The sequence below is a fragment of the Emiliania huxleyi genome (assembly GCF_000372725.1).
Source record: "Emiliania huxleyi CCMP1516 unplaced genomic scaffold EMIHUscaffold_930, whole genome shotgun sequence".
Classification (NCBI taxonomy): domain Eukaryota; phylum Haptophyta; order Isochrysidales; family Noelaerhabdaceae; genus Emiliania; species Emiliania huxleyi.
The window spans coordinates 5,580-17,974 of NW_005195084.1; the positions used below are offsets into that span (position 1 = coordinate 5,580).

The 12,395-nt window shown below is 66.1% G+C and overlaps 6 protein-coding genes across 6 annotated transcripts; 2 read left to right on the top strand and 4 right to left on the bottom strand.

The window, feature by feature from the left end:
- Positions 1–17: 17 nt before the first annotated feature.
- Positions 18–718, bottom strand: EMIHUDRAFT_250471 (hypothetical protein; the record flags this gene model as incomplete). The annotated part of the gene is made up of 3 exons (XM_005757006.1): positions 18–406; positions 563–586; positions 683–718. Coding segments are annotated over 3 exons (449 nt in total), but the record flags the coding sequence as incomplete, so codon positions are not given.
- Positions 719–1,132: 414 nt separating this feature from the next.
- On the top strand, positions 1,133–4,555 carry EMIHUDRAFT_419956 (cysteine--tRNA ligase). Its single transcript, XM_005757007.1, has 6 exons — positions 1,133–1,687; positions 1,910–3,139; positions 3,268–3,336; positions 3,420–3,899; positions 4,068–4,071; positions 4,505–4,555. Exons 1-4 carry the CDS (start codon positions 1,214–1,216, stop codon positions 3,726–3,728), a joined length of 2,082 nt encoding a protein of 693 aa, XP_005757064.1. The 5' UTR covers positions 1,133–1,213; the 3' UTR covers positions 3,729–3,899; positions 4,068–4,071; positions 4,505–4,555.
- Positions 4,556–4,717: 162 nt separating this feature from the next.
- On the bottom strand, positions 4,718–5,962 carry EMIHUDRAFT_77468 (hypothetical protein; the record flags this gene model as incomplete). Its single annotated transcript, XM_005757008.1, has 1 exon — positions 4,718–5,962. One exon carries the CDS (start codon positions 5,960–5,962, stop codon positions 4,718–4,720), a length of 1,245 nt encoding a protein of 414 aa, XP_005757065.1.
- A 2,185-nt stretch (positions 5,963–8,147) lies between these two features.
- Positions 8,148–9,194, bottom strand: EMIHUDRAFT_372536 (hypothetical protein; the record flags this gene model as incomplete). Its single annotated transcript, XM_005757009.1, has 2 exons — positions 8,428–9,194; positions 8,148–8,192 (listed from the first exon to the last, which is right to left on the bottom strand). Coding segments are annotated over exons 1-2 (777 nt in total), but the record flags the coding sequence as incomplete, so codon positions are not given.
- A 476-nt stretch (positions 9,195–9,670) lies between these two features.
- EMIHUDRAFT_48139 (hypothetical protein) lies at positions 9,671–10,183 on the top strand (the record flags this gene model as incomplete). Its single annotated transcript, XM_005757010.1, has 1 exon — positions 9,671–10,183. A coding segment is annotated over one exon (513 nt), but the record flags the coding sequence as incomplete, so codon positions are not given.
- Positions 10,184–10,896: 713 nt separating this feature from the next.
- EMIHUDRAFT_121578 (hypothetical protein) lies at positions 10,897–12,383 on the bottom strand (the record flags this gene model as incomplete). Its single annotated transcript, XM_005757011.1, has 3 exons — positions 10,897–10,946; positions 11,087–11,600; positions 11,883–12,383. 3 exons carry the CDS (start codon positions 12,381–12,383, stop codon positions 10,897–10,899), a joined length of 1,065 nt encoding a protein of 354 aa, XP_005757068.1.
- Positions 12,384–12,395: the final 12 nt, after the last annotated feature.

A 12,395-nucleotide genomic window follows, 5' to 3' on the forward strand; every position in this document is an offset into this window, starting at 1 on the left:
CGGGCTGGCGGCAAAACTCGGCCTCGAGGTGCTCGAGGAAGACCGAGTCGAACTGCGAGTCGGCGTCCGCCGTCGTGACCATCACAGTGTACGGGTCGATAGACCTCGCCTGCGCCCACGAGTAGAGCTCCATGCACGCGTGCCGCTCGTTGGACGACTTGCCGGCCACCTCGCCGGGCCCGAGGCTGTGCCGCGTCTGGAAGAACTCGAGGAAGTCGCCGCCGAACTCGGCGTCCAGCCGCGCAAAGGTTGGATCGGCGCTCTCGTCGCGCGCCTCGGTCGCGAGGATCACGACGCAGCTCTTGGCGAGGTTGTTCGCCGCGAGCGAGCCGATGGTGGCGGCGAGCACCTCGTATGGCTCCTTGTACGCGCAGATGATGACGGCGTGGACTAGGCGCTCGCGGTCCTCGGGCAGAGCCGGCCGCCGCAGGCCGCGAAACAGGCACTTCCGTATAAAATTTTCTTCGCTCCGCGAATTCAGACAGTAGGCACCTGATGGTGCTAAATAAATAAATAAAACGGCCACACCAAACAAGGGGTGGGAGAAGGACAGGGTCCCCACCTGCGCGAGCTGATGGTGCTGTGCCTGCAGAAAGAAAGAAAGAAAACAGACAACCGACGGGACTGCAAAGAAAGAAAGAAAACAGACACCCAAGGGAGGGACTGCAAAATGCGGGAACACCCAGGCGTAGGTTATTTTTGCTTGGGCGGCACTCATGCTGAAATTCTGGAAAAACCCGGCCGGCCCCTGCGGTGCCCCTACCTACCTACCTACCTACCTACCCTACTTATGGGAAACTAAAAAAGAAATCGCTCGACGGGTGAAGGTGGGGTACCACATACCAACTAAAGTGATGGTTGGTGGTACTCTCCTGCATCCACAGTCCTTCTTGTGACATGGCAGGCCACTCTCAAGCCCTACAAGCATCAGATCACCCATTTGGGGAGGGTTGACATCGTGATTTTGGCGGAAGATTTCTTTTTCTGCTGTGAAAATTCCGGCGTGAAGAGAGGGAAAAACCCAACGGGAGGGCCCAGACCTACCCTACCTACCCCGGCATGAGTGCCGCCCAAGCAAAAATAACCTACACCTGGAACACCCGGCGAATTTTCTTTCGTGGGCTCTGGTGCGAGCTTCCAGCACCCTTGCCCGCCTCGCTCTCCCTCGCTCTCTCCATCCTGCGAGCTGGCCCAGATCGACCGTGCCCAATCGATGCGCTTGGCCGCTCTCCTCGTCGGCATGCTGGCGGCTCGCACGCGCGCGCTGCACCTCGTGCACATGTCGCGCCGCCCCGGCTCGCGCCTGCTCGGCCCGGCTGCCAGCCTGCGCGCCGGCATGCCGGGCGCCTCGGCCGGCTGCGCCTCGGCGGCGGCGCGGCGCGAGGCGCCGGCGCTGAGCTCTTCCGAAGGTATCAGCGGGCTGCGGGTGCTCAACACTCTGACGGGCCAGCTGGAGCCCTTTGTGCCGATCGACCCGGACCGGGTGAAGTGGTACACGTGCGGCCCCACTGTCTACGACGCGGCGCACCTCGGCCACGCACGCAACTACATGGGGTTCGACATCGTGCGGCGCGTGCTCTGCGACTACTTTGGGCTGGCCGTCATGTTTGTGATGAACATCACCGACATTGACGACAAGATCATCCTCCGCACCCACCGCAACCACCTCGAGGCGATGGCGGCGCTGGTCGCCGCTGCAGCGGCGGAGGCGGCGGAGGCGGCCGGGGCAGCGGCGCTGCGCGAGGCGGTGGAGGCGGCGGAGGCGGCGCTGGCGGCGCCCAAGCCGACGCTTCTGGAGCTGGTCGGAGCGCAGACCGCGCTGCGCGACGCCGCCGCCGCCGCCGGCATGGCCTCTCCGCCGGCGGTGTGCGACGTGCAGACGGCGTTTGTGAAGCTGACCCTCGAGCAGGAGGCGTCCTTCTTCGAGGACATGGCGGCGCTCAACGTGCGTCCGCCCGACGCGGTGACGCGCGTCACCGACTACGTTCCCGAGATCGTCTCTTACATCGAGACGATTGCGCGGAACGGGTACTGCTACGAGGCAAACGGCTCCGTCTACTTTGACACGGCCGCCTTCACCTCGTCGGAGGGCAAGGTGTACGGCAAGCTCGTCGACGCCTCTGCGCTGGCGGACAAGGAGCTCCTCGCCGAGGGGGAGGGCGCCCTCTCCGCCTCGAGTGCCGAGGCAGACAAGCGGCACCCCTCCGACTTTGCGCTCTGGAAGGCGTCCAAGCCGGGCGAGCCGGCGTGGCCGTCCCCGTGGGGGGAGGGGAGGCCGGGGTGGCACATCGAGTGCTCGGCGATGATGTCCGACCTGCTGGGCGGCGAGGTGGACATCAACGCGGGCGGGATCGACCTCAAGTTCCCGCACCACGAGAACCAGATGGCGCAGGTCGAGGCGCACTACGACTGCTGCAAGGCGTGCAACTACTTTTGGCACTCTGGCCACCTGTCCATCGACGGGCTCAAGATGTCGAAGAGCCTCAAGAACTTCATCACCATCCGCGAGGCGCTCGAGACCTACTCGGCGCGCCAGCTCCGCTTCCTCTTCCTCCTCCAAAAGTACCACCAGCCGATGGAGTACTCGCAAAACAGCATGGCCGCCGCCGCCGACCTCGAGCGCCGCTTTGGCGCCTTCGAGGCGGCGCTCGCGGCGCGGCTGCGCGAGGCGGACACGGCGGCCGACGCCGCGCCGCAGGAGGTGCTGCACCGGTGGGGCGATCAGGAGCGGCGCCTCAACGACGCCCTCGTCGACAAGCGCGCGGCGGTGCACGCGGCGCTGCTCGACTGCATCGACACGCCGAGCGCGGTCAAGCGGCTCGAGCAGCTGATCCGCGCGGCCAACTCGTACATGGGCGAGGTGCCGCAGCCGCAGCGCGGCGCGACGCTCCTGCACGCCGTCGCCCGCTACTACAGGCGCGTGATGGGCGCGTTCGGGGTCGAGACGGCGCTGGACGCTGCAGGGGCAGCAGGCTCGGCTGACTCGGCGACGCCGCTGCAGCTGACCGAGGCGGTGAGCAGCTTCCGCGACACGGTGCGCTCCATCGCCATCGAGGCGAAGCGGTCGGGCGGCGAGGGCGCCGGCTTGGCCGACGAGGTGCTGCGCGTGTGCGACGCGCTTCGCGACGAGAGCTTGCCGGCAGCCGCACTGTAGCAGCCACAGCGTGTGTAGTAACAGTGAGCATTCGGCTTGCCGGCAGACGCCGCCTTGCATGGCGCTGGCCGGCCGCTCGCGGCCCATCCCCGCCCGCCCTCTCCCGCGCGCAGGCGCTCGGGGTTCGGATCGAGGACCGGCCGTCGGGCGTGGCGCAGTTTGCGATCGACGAGCCGCAGCGGGTGAGCGCAGGGGAGGAGGGAGGCTGCGGTGTCGGGGCAGTCGTCTCACACGCCCGTCCCGCCCCTCCCCGTGGTGCTGGCAGGTGCTCGCTGAGGCGGCGCGGCGGCGCGAGGCGGCGGCGCAGGCCGAGGCGGCCAAGGCGGCGCGCGCTGCCGACCAGGCGGCGCGTGAGGCGGCCGAGGCGGCGCGCGCCTCTGTGCCGCCGTCGGAGATGTTTTCGCCGGCGCACGACGGGCTGTTTGGGCGGGAGAGCAGCTACGGCGCACTCGACGCCGAGGGCATCCCGCTCGAGGACGCGACGGGCGAGCCGCTCTCAAAGTCGCAGCGCAAGAAGCTGGTCAAGCTCGCGCAAAAGCAGGCCAAGCTAGTCGAGGCCGCGGGGAGGCGGTGACGGCGCGGGCGGCGGCGCGTTGTGTATTTGGAGGCGGCAGGCTGGAAGGAGGAGGGTCCGGGGAGAGGGACGCGAGACGCGTTGGGATCGGTACTAGCGGGCCGGGCCTATTTTTTTGTGCTAGTGTGTGGTGGAGAGAGGGCGTCCAAGAGGAAGGTCGTCGAGTGTCGAACTTACGTGGCTGGGAGAGCGATTGTAATAACCGAGGGACCAATGAAATCACGGTCGCGGCTTTCCGACTCGCGCCTTCGCCTCACTGGCACTATTGTAGCCCTGGCCGGTGCGCGTGCTCAGTTGAAGTTCCGGAGTGAAAATTCGAACGCGTTCTCTCACGGTGACCAAAAAATGTCCACCTCAGAGGCACCTCCGGAGGCAGGCCGCCGCACGCCGGCGACACAGCTCCAGCTGTCGAACTGACCCGCAGCTCCTCTCAGAGCGGGAACTGTGACGAAAGTTGACTGAGGCGGTTGTCAGGAATCATCATACGGATCACATGGTGGCTCTCTTATGACGGGAGACCACCCGACCACTCCTGGGTGGCACTGCCACCGGTGTCGCTCGACGTCCTGTCGACAGCGTGCCGACAGCGACACAGACCATGTGGGACGCGTCGAGTATCGACGTCTACTGCTTACCCAGCCTTCGAGTGTATCCTGGCTGTGGTCCCACACCCACTGGTGTCCATCTCAGAGACCGCAGGAGGTCATGAGGGTCGATGGGAGTGCCGACCCCACAATGCCTAAAAACCCAGCCCAGTAGTGTCGACAAATGGCCTTTGGCCTGAGGTCGTTTTTCGTATGGTGGCCTCGGTGCCCCAAAGACGTACTAGTAAACGCTAAACGGGTACAGGCTACAGCTACCGGGTGGGTGTATACGGACAGCTCACTCAGTCAGAGACTCTCTGTCACACACATCCACATGGCCCCGTGTATCGCGTATGTATGTGCCCTGAGACACTGAGGCAACGACATCAAGCAGCCACGAACGCGTCACACCATCCCCGCCGCCGGTTGGTGGCGGCGCGCCTGCGGCTGCTGCGCCCAGAGCTGCCCGCACGCCGAGCTGTCATCGGCGCCGCGCTGCGCTCGGACGGAGACCCACACGCCGCGCTGCCGCAGCCGCGCCTGGAAGGCGTCGATCGCAGCCCATGTCGGGCGCTCGTACCGCGCGGCGAGGCGCGCCGCCGCTCCGCCTCCGCCGTCGTTGTACGGGATCAGGTTGACCAGCACGCCCGTGCGGCGGCTCGCCCGGCCCGGGTCGAAGCAGGCCGCCTCGACGGGGCGCAGGAAGGCGGCCAGCTCGTCCGCCTCGGCCAGCCCGTCGTTGACGCCGCCCAGCAGGACGTACTCGACGACGAGTCTCCTCCTCCGCGGGGGCAGCGCCGCGAGCGCCGCGCACAGCCCCTCCCGCAGCGCCTCTGGCTCGTCGACGGCGGTCGGGACGAGCCGGCGGCGGAGGGAGGCGTCGGCGGCGTGCAGAGACCACGCGAGCGCGGGCGGCGGCGGCGCTTCCTCCTCACCGATGCCGAGCAGCGCGCCAAAGGCAGCGGCGGTCGGCGCCACCGTTGAGACCGTCACGGCGCGCGGCGAAAAGCCGAAGCGGCGCCGGTCGGTCAGCGCGGCCAGCGCACCACGCACGGCAGGCACGTTGTCTGCCGGCTCGCCCATCCCCATGAACACGAGGTTGGAGAGCGGCGGCAGCGCCTCGCGCTCGGCGAGCCCGCGAGCGGCAAAGACCTGCGCCAGCACCTCATCCGTGTCGAGCGAGCGAAAGAGCCCCATCGTGCCCGTCGCGCAGAAGCGGCAGCCCTGCCGGCAGCCGACTTGCGAAGAGACGCAGAGCGTGCTGCGTGCGCGCGCGTTCCGTGCCCGCCCGCCGCCCGCCACGTCCGGCCGCGGCGGGATGAGCACCGTCTCCACCTCGTGTCCGTCCCTCAGCCGGAGCAGCAGCTTGCGCGTCCCGTCCGAGGTGGAGTGCTCGCGCACCACGGGAGCGACGTGCGACGGCGAGGTGTGGGCGGCGAGCGATGCCCGCGCCGCGGCACCCAGCCCATCGGCACCTGCGGCGGCGGCGGCAGGGTCGCGCCCGCTCCGCAGATGGCGCCAGACGCTCTTGGCGCCGGCGCCGCCGACGAGAGAGTGAAGGCGCTCGTACGGCAGCGATAGCAGCGAGCAGCCGGCGCCGGCGTGCGGCGGCGCCAGCAGCGCGCAGCCGAGTGGGAGGAGTGCCAGCATTGCCGCGAAGCGTGTCAGCATTGCGAGCAAGCACGCAGTGCAGTGGGGTCGGTGCAGCGCGGTTGCGGCAGCGGTCGCGGCGCGGTGGCGGTGGCCGCACCGGTCAGGCGCGCAGCCGGAGAGAGAGGGAGGCGCTCAATCGCCGCACGCGGCGAGCGCCTCCAGCGTGGCACGCAGTGAAAAAGACGGAAGTGGCACGCAGTGAAAAAGACACTCTTCTTGCGTCGTGCGTGTCGTCATCACCTGTCTACCGTCCACCCATACCGCGTTGGTGTCCAGTCCGGATGTTCTTCACCTTCCTACCTAACGCCTAACCTAACTCTCTCTCACACACACACCTAACTCTCTCACGTTACAATGGACTAAAAAGAGAAAGCGGATAGGCAACAAGAACACAACGCACCCTCTCACATGACAAGCGATCCAGCGAGTGTGGGGACCAGAAAAAGAGAAAGCGCCGAACATAATCACCTAAAAAGAATTTTCCGTGCGGCTCGCGCACGACCGCCACGCCATCGCGTCACCGCTCCCCACGCCCGTCGCCAAACACACTGAGCAGGCCAGCAGCGCCACCGCGGCATTTCCCTGCGCACGCAACGAACAACAAAACAACACATCGCAACGCCATGCGACTCCGACTTCTGTGGGTTGCGTGCTTCGCGCCGATGACGGCGGCAGTGTACCAGTTCGAAGCGTGGGACCACCACGGCTGCAACGCGTACGCAGGAGACGTTTGGTGTGAAGCAGAGAGACGGTGCATGGCCAGCTACATGCCATGTTCCAGCCAGCAAAAGCCCGAGACCCGCAGCGGTCAGCTAGGCGGTCAGCGCAAGCGGCCGCAGAAGAAAGCCGGGTAGACGCGTCTTGTGCTATCAGTCAAGTAGATCAACTAAAATGCTTATCCAAATAATTCCAATAAAAGACGCACACAACACCGCTGCTCATAGGGGGCGCTCGCTGACGCTGGTGATCTCCGCCTCCCTCTGCCTTCGTATACGGTCGCGCCCGCCCCCGCGCCGCGGTCCCAGGCCGCCCCCGCCCGAGCTGCTGCGAGATTCACCACCGAAGCACAATCTCGAACAGCTTTCGAGGAGGCGCCGCACAGCCCCGCCGAGCCGTGAAACTTCGAGGATTGCGACTTGGCAGCAGCCGCGTGCACGCTCGAGGCACCCGCCGCCACCCGCTGCGCCCTCTGCACGCATAATCAGCAGGCGGCGGACGATGAGCAAGAACTCTCCCCTCTCGATCATCCCACTGCCGTCTGTGTCGAAAGTGCGTAGCATTCGGGCCGCCTCTAGGGTGTTTGTCTCCACTCCCAAATGACGCAGCGCGTCTCTTAGCTCCCTGGCGTCGAGCTGGCCTGTGCGGGACGCGGAAAATCGGCCGTGGTACTGTGGGGAGGCGAAGGAGAATGCACTAGCGTGATTGAGCGCCGTACCTGAGTGGTTGGCGTCGAACTCATCGAAGGCTGCATTTATGGAGGCGTCGGTGAGGGAGCCGAGCCGTTCCAGATGAGGTGTCTGTCGCCGCCCGCCGGCAGACTCCACGGAGCACCTCTCCGCACTCTCTATGCCACTGGCCTCTCCCGCCGAAGATCTTCGCGTCACAGCAGCCTTCACCGCCCTTGCTGCGTCCTTGCCAGCCGAGCGCGCAGCCCGCATCGCATTCGCAGCATCCGAGACACCGCGCCCGTCAGAGGAGGAGGTCGAGCGCCGGGCGACTGCCGCCGCCCGCCTGAAGACGCGCTTCATACGTGGCATGCGGGTTCCAGGCTTCGCGACGGCGGTAGTAGTTTTGGCTTCCGTTGCAGCAGCAATATCCAAGTATACTCGCGTTCGCGCGGGCGGCACGCAGAAGAATAATAGGTCGGCGAACATTTTCAGTGTACGTACTTTTAGCTTACTGGGAGAAAAGAGAGATCTCTCTCTCAGTGTATGTAGCTCTTATTTGAGAGTCATCCCATCCCTCCCTTGGGTTGTCTGTTTTCTTTCTTTCTTTTTCTTATTTGAGACATGTTATTTGAGAGAGAGATTTTTAGCAATGTTTGTGTTGTTATTTGTTCTCCACGCCCCTCTCCTTAAAATCCTGTGTGGTGGCGGCGTGCCGTCCTCCCATCACGCGTTTGCCTTCTTTCTTTCTTTTTGTTATTTGTTCTTGTTTATGACAGAGTGTCCCTTGTCGAGAGATAAGAGGGCTCCCGCGGCGATCAACACCGCAACTCCTTTTCTAAATTTCACCATGACACAGCATCGCGCATGGCACCATCACGCCGTGCTCATTTGCGCGGCGATCGACGAGTTCGGGGTGCAGGTGGTAGAGCGTGCTGTCGTCCGACTCCCAGCAACTGATCACGCGCGAGATGTCGGTGTCGCGGAATTCGTGCGTACCGTCGCCGTTGGGACGGTCGTTGCTCGCGCCGTTGGGAAACGCAAGGCGCACCTTTTTGTTTTGAAGACCTCGATACTTAGCGCACTGCTCGGGCGAGAGCTCAAACACGTGCCGCGTCTCGTCTTCGCCGCCGGCTACGCGCACAGACACAGTACGCGGCAGCGCCGACACGTCAACCCGCGTGTACGTCAGCGACGGGTCGCGCACGCCGCACGAGGCGCATGCGTGCAGCGGCAGCGCGTGCGCCATGCGCTCGTCGCTCCACTCGCCCAGCAGCCGCCGCTTCGTCTCGTCGGAGACGTGCACGCAGCGCTGCAGCAGCGCCGCCGTCTCGTCCTCGGGCCGCTCCAGGTCCATGACGACGTTCGTCGAGGCGTGGAAGCGCGTCTCCAGGTCGATGGCCGCCTGCTCGGCCGCGGCGAGCTTGCCCTGGTCGACGCACATGCCGCACACCGCGTGCGCCGGGCAGCCGCACTGGCCGCGTTGTGGGCGCACGGTCTTGGCGACCGCCGGCGCTGCGCGCCGGTCGTGCTGCTCACGCTGCCGGCGGCGCTGGTCGCGCGCCTGCCGATCGCGCGTGTTCGCGGCGGCTGCATCTCCTGCTCGTTTCGCTCGCACCCGAGCGGCGGTCGCCAGGCGCTTCAGGTCGGCGGTGCTGCGCGCGCGGCCGTCGGCTCTGCACAGCCACATGTCCTCCTCCTCGGCAGGCTCGCACGGCTTGCCGTCGAACTGCGGCGGGAACCCGCGACGACGCTTCGCCCAGGCCGGGCACGATGGTGCCGCGACGAGCGGCGTCGAGGCGACGGCCATCGATGGGTCCAGAAGACTTGGAGACACTTCTAAACCAAAAAATCGAGCACAAGTGCGTTACATGGGCATGGCCGGCGTTTCTGCACCGAACGATCTTACTTTCGGTCTATCGAAAGTGTTGATCGATAAAGCTCGTCGCAGTAGGAGGCCAACCACCAGACCGACGCTGAGCACTGTGCCATGGCCAAGGTTCACACCAAACGCCACGATTCACGCACACCATTTTGGGCTCTCACCTTTTTGCTGCTGCGTGTCGGCCCAGTCATGGGCTTTTTCTCTCGCAGCGGCGCCACCCGTTTTGCAAGCGCATCGCCTGCTCGCAGCAGCGCCACCCGCCTGCAGGCTGCTGACGAGCCTCCGCCACTGCGAGCGCTGCGAAGCTTTCTCTACTTCAACGGGCCAGAGGCGACAGCGCGGCGGCTGGTCGCCGGGCTCGCCGGCGGCCGCGCCACTGCGCCTGCTGGCGGCCTCGTCTTCGATGCTTCAGCACCGAGCGGCCTCGGCCTGGAGTGGGGTACACTGGACGACGTGGTGATGGGCGGACGCTCCGCCTCGTCCTTCCAGCTCACCACGGACGACGATGGGCTGGCCGTTGGCCGCTTCGAGGGCGTCGTGACGACTCGCGGCGGAGGCGGTTTCACAGGTGTTCGTACGCGCACGCTGTCGCCGCCGCTCGACCTCCGTGCGGCTGCGGCCGCTGCGGAGGGCGGCGGCGACCTGACCGTCGTGCTCCGCGTGCGAGGCGACGGCAACCGCTTCAAGTTTGTCATGCGAGATGACGAGGACTGGAACGGCGTCGCTTGGACGCAGAGCTTCGACACCGCGGCTGGAGAGTGGACGACGGCGCGACTGCCACTGGCTGGGTTTGTGCCGACGCGATTCGCGCGCACCGACCGCCTGGCGAGGCCCTTCCGCGCCGACCGCTGCACCGCCCTGCAGTTTGCGCTGAGTAAGTTCGAGTACGACGCGGGCCTCAACCCGCGCTTCGAGGAGGGGCGATTCCGGCTGGACGTGCAGAGCATCGGCGTGGTTCGGGCGTAACTCTCACCGCTTCGCGCAGACAGCACTCGCGCGCTCTCTGACTCTGTGTACGTTTGACATGATATACTGAATAAAGTATCTCGCGCTCCGCGCTCTCGCCGCGTGTCCCCGGTGTGCCCTGAACGGGGGGTCTGAAAAAATAAGTAACGCGGGGTGCCCGCGGGAGGCCCCGCCCCCCCTGGCGCACAGGTGGGGCCCCTGCAGCTGCACCCCGGTGGCGGTGCCTCTCGCTTTTGACTGTCGTAATAAAAGCACACCAAGAGCGCGCGGAGAGCGATACGGCGGCGAGAGCAGCGGGTCTGGGAGACTATACGTCAGGAATCAGGCGCGTGGCCAGCACACCGGCTTCCGCGGCAGACCTCGGCGCTGCCTTCTCTAGGCGGGCGGGGGCAGCGCCTCTCCGAGACTGGCAATCACGCTGCGCAGCCGATGGTTTGGCACGAGCTGGCGGGACGTCAAGACGGCGCCCGTCATCGGTGACGTCCTGTGGTCGGCTAGCCTGCGGGCGGGGGAGGAGGGGTGCGGTGAGGGATGCGAGAGGGGGCGATCCGAAGGGTGGCAGGGGGCGCGGCACCATCGCTCGATCGCATCCCGCTCGTACGAGTGCCCGTCCGGGGCGATGACCGGGTCGCGCATCACCTTTGTTTCTCGGGGCCAGGGGATCAGGGCCAGGTGCCAGGGTCAGAGTGAGGGTCTCACGGCGCCAGCGTGAGGTCGAGGCAGGTGCATGGGCGCCGCGGCGCGCCTCCATAGAGATGGGGCACCGCAGGTCCCGGAGGAGGCTGTCGCTGGCGCCGTCGCCGAGGCTGCCTCCAACCTGCCTCCTCTCGGCAGCACCCGCAAGCAGGTCCCCTCGCAGCGCGCGAGAGAGGCTCGCGCCCGCACCAGGCTCGCCGAGCCGCGTGGCGCTCTCCTCGAGCTGTTCGTACATTGCCGCCCGCCGCAGCCGCAGCTGCCGCCGCAGCCTGACAAGCGCGCGCCAGAGGGAGAGCGACGCGAAGGAGCCGGCCACCATAAAGAGATCCATCGGCCCATTCAGCGCGAAGAAGAGCAAATCGGCCTTGCCGGACTCCTTCAGGAAGGACTCGGCGATGATGTAGAGGCCAATCACGAGAGAGAGGCCAGACGAGCCGACGAAGTGGCTAGAGATCATCCATGGCTTGCAGTCGCGCGCACCAAAGTAGCCGAACGCGCCGGCAGCCACGAAGAAGGGCTGCATAACCAGCAGGGTTGGCGTGCGCCGCATCGCGCCGGCGGACGCGAGCGCGAGCGCGAGGCAGACCTGGCACGCGCAGAGCGTCATCACCGTTTGACGCTGCTGGATCATGCTCCCCTCCGATGCGTGGATGCCATCCTCGTTGAGCATGATGGCCCTGGCGAGTACAGCGAGTACACACGCCTGCTATTCACGTAAAAAGAAAACGTAGAATTTATTCTTCGTCTCTGCTCAACAAAACAAACAAAGTGTGAGTGTTAGAGTTGTTTGGTATTGGTAAAAATCTCTCTGCTCATCTTTAGACTTTACTGTTACACACTTTAGAGCGACCCCAGCTTGAGAACCCCCCCCCACGCCCACCCCCAGTGGATCGCAGATTCGCAGTCGCGGAGGACCTGGAGCTGAAGCCTGAACACCGGGCCGCCTGACTGCGCGGTTCTCCTCGCTTCACCGAGCGCGCCTCACCCCCGTCCCGCCGCCCCCGCCGCCCCTGCCTCCCCTGCCTCCCCTCCCTCGCGCGGCCCCGGCGGCCCCGCGACCGCCGCCCCGCCCGCGCGGCGCGGGCGCTGTGGCCTCTGGCAGCAGGTCGCTTCGGCCGGTCGCCGCGCAGATGATGCGCCGCTGCAGCGCGTCGACGCCCGCCTTGCGCTGGGACGAGACGAGCGCGAGAGGCCTCAGCTGCCGCCGGGCGGACTTGAGGCCGGACTGGACGAGCGCGGCGACCTGCGCAATCCGCTGCGGCGGGCCCGCCGCGTCCGCCTTGGTCAGGACGACCAGGTACGGCAGCCGCGCCTCCGCCTCGAGGAACTGGAGCATCTGCACGTCCGACGGCTTGAGGCCGACGCGGGCGTCGACGAGGACGAGGACGAGCTTGATGGTTGAGCGCTTGCGGAGGTAGGCGGCCGAGAGGCGCGCCCACGCCTCGACTGCCGCCTCGCTCGCCAGCGCAAACCCGTACCCAGGCATGTCGACCAGCCA

What these genes read in the sequence shown, in the direction of transcription:
- EMIHUDRAFT_419956 (XM_005757007.1), top strand. Translation starts at nt 1,214, where the DNA reads ATGCGCTTGGCCGCTCTCCTCGTCGGCATGCTGGCGGCTCGCACGCGC. An exon ending in TTCGCGACGAGAGCTTGCCG is followed by an intron (nt 3,140 to 3,267) that starts GCAGCCGCACTG and finishes TCCCGCGCGCAG; the next exon opens with GCGCTCGGGGTTCGGATCGA. An exon ending in CGATCGACGAGCCGCAGCGG is followed by an intron (nt 3,337 to 3,419) that starts GTGAGCGCAGGG and finishes TGGTGCTGGCAG; the next exon opens with GTGCTCGCTGAGGCGGCGCG.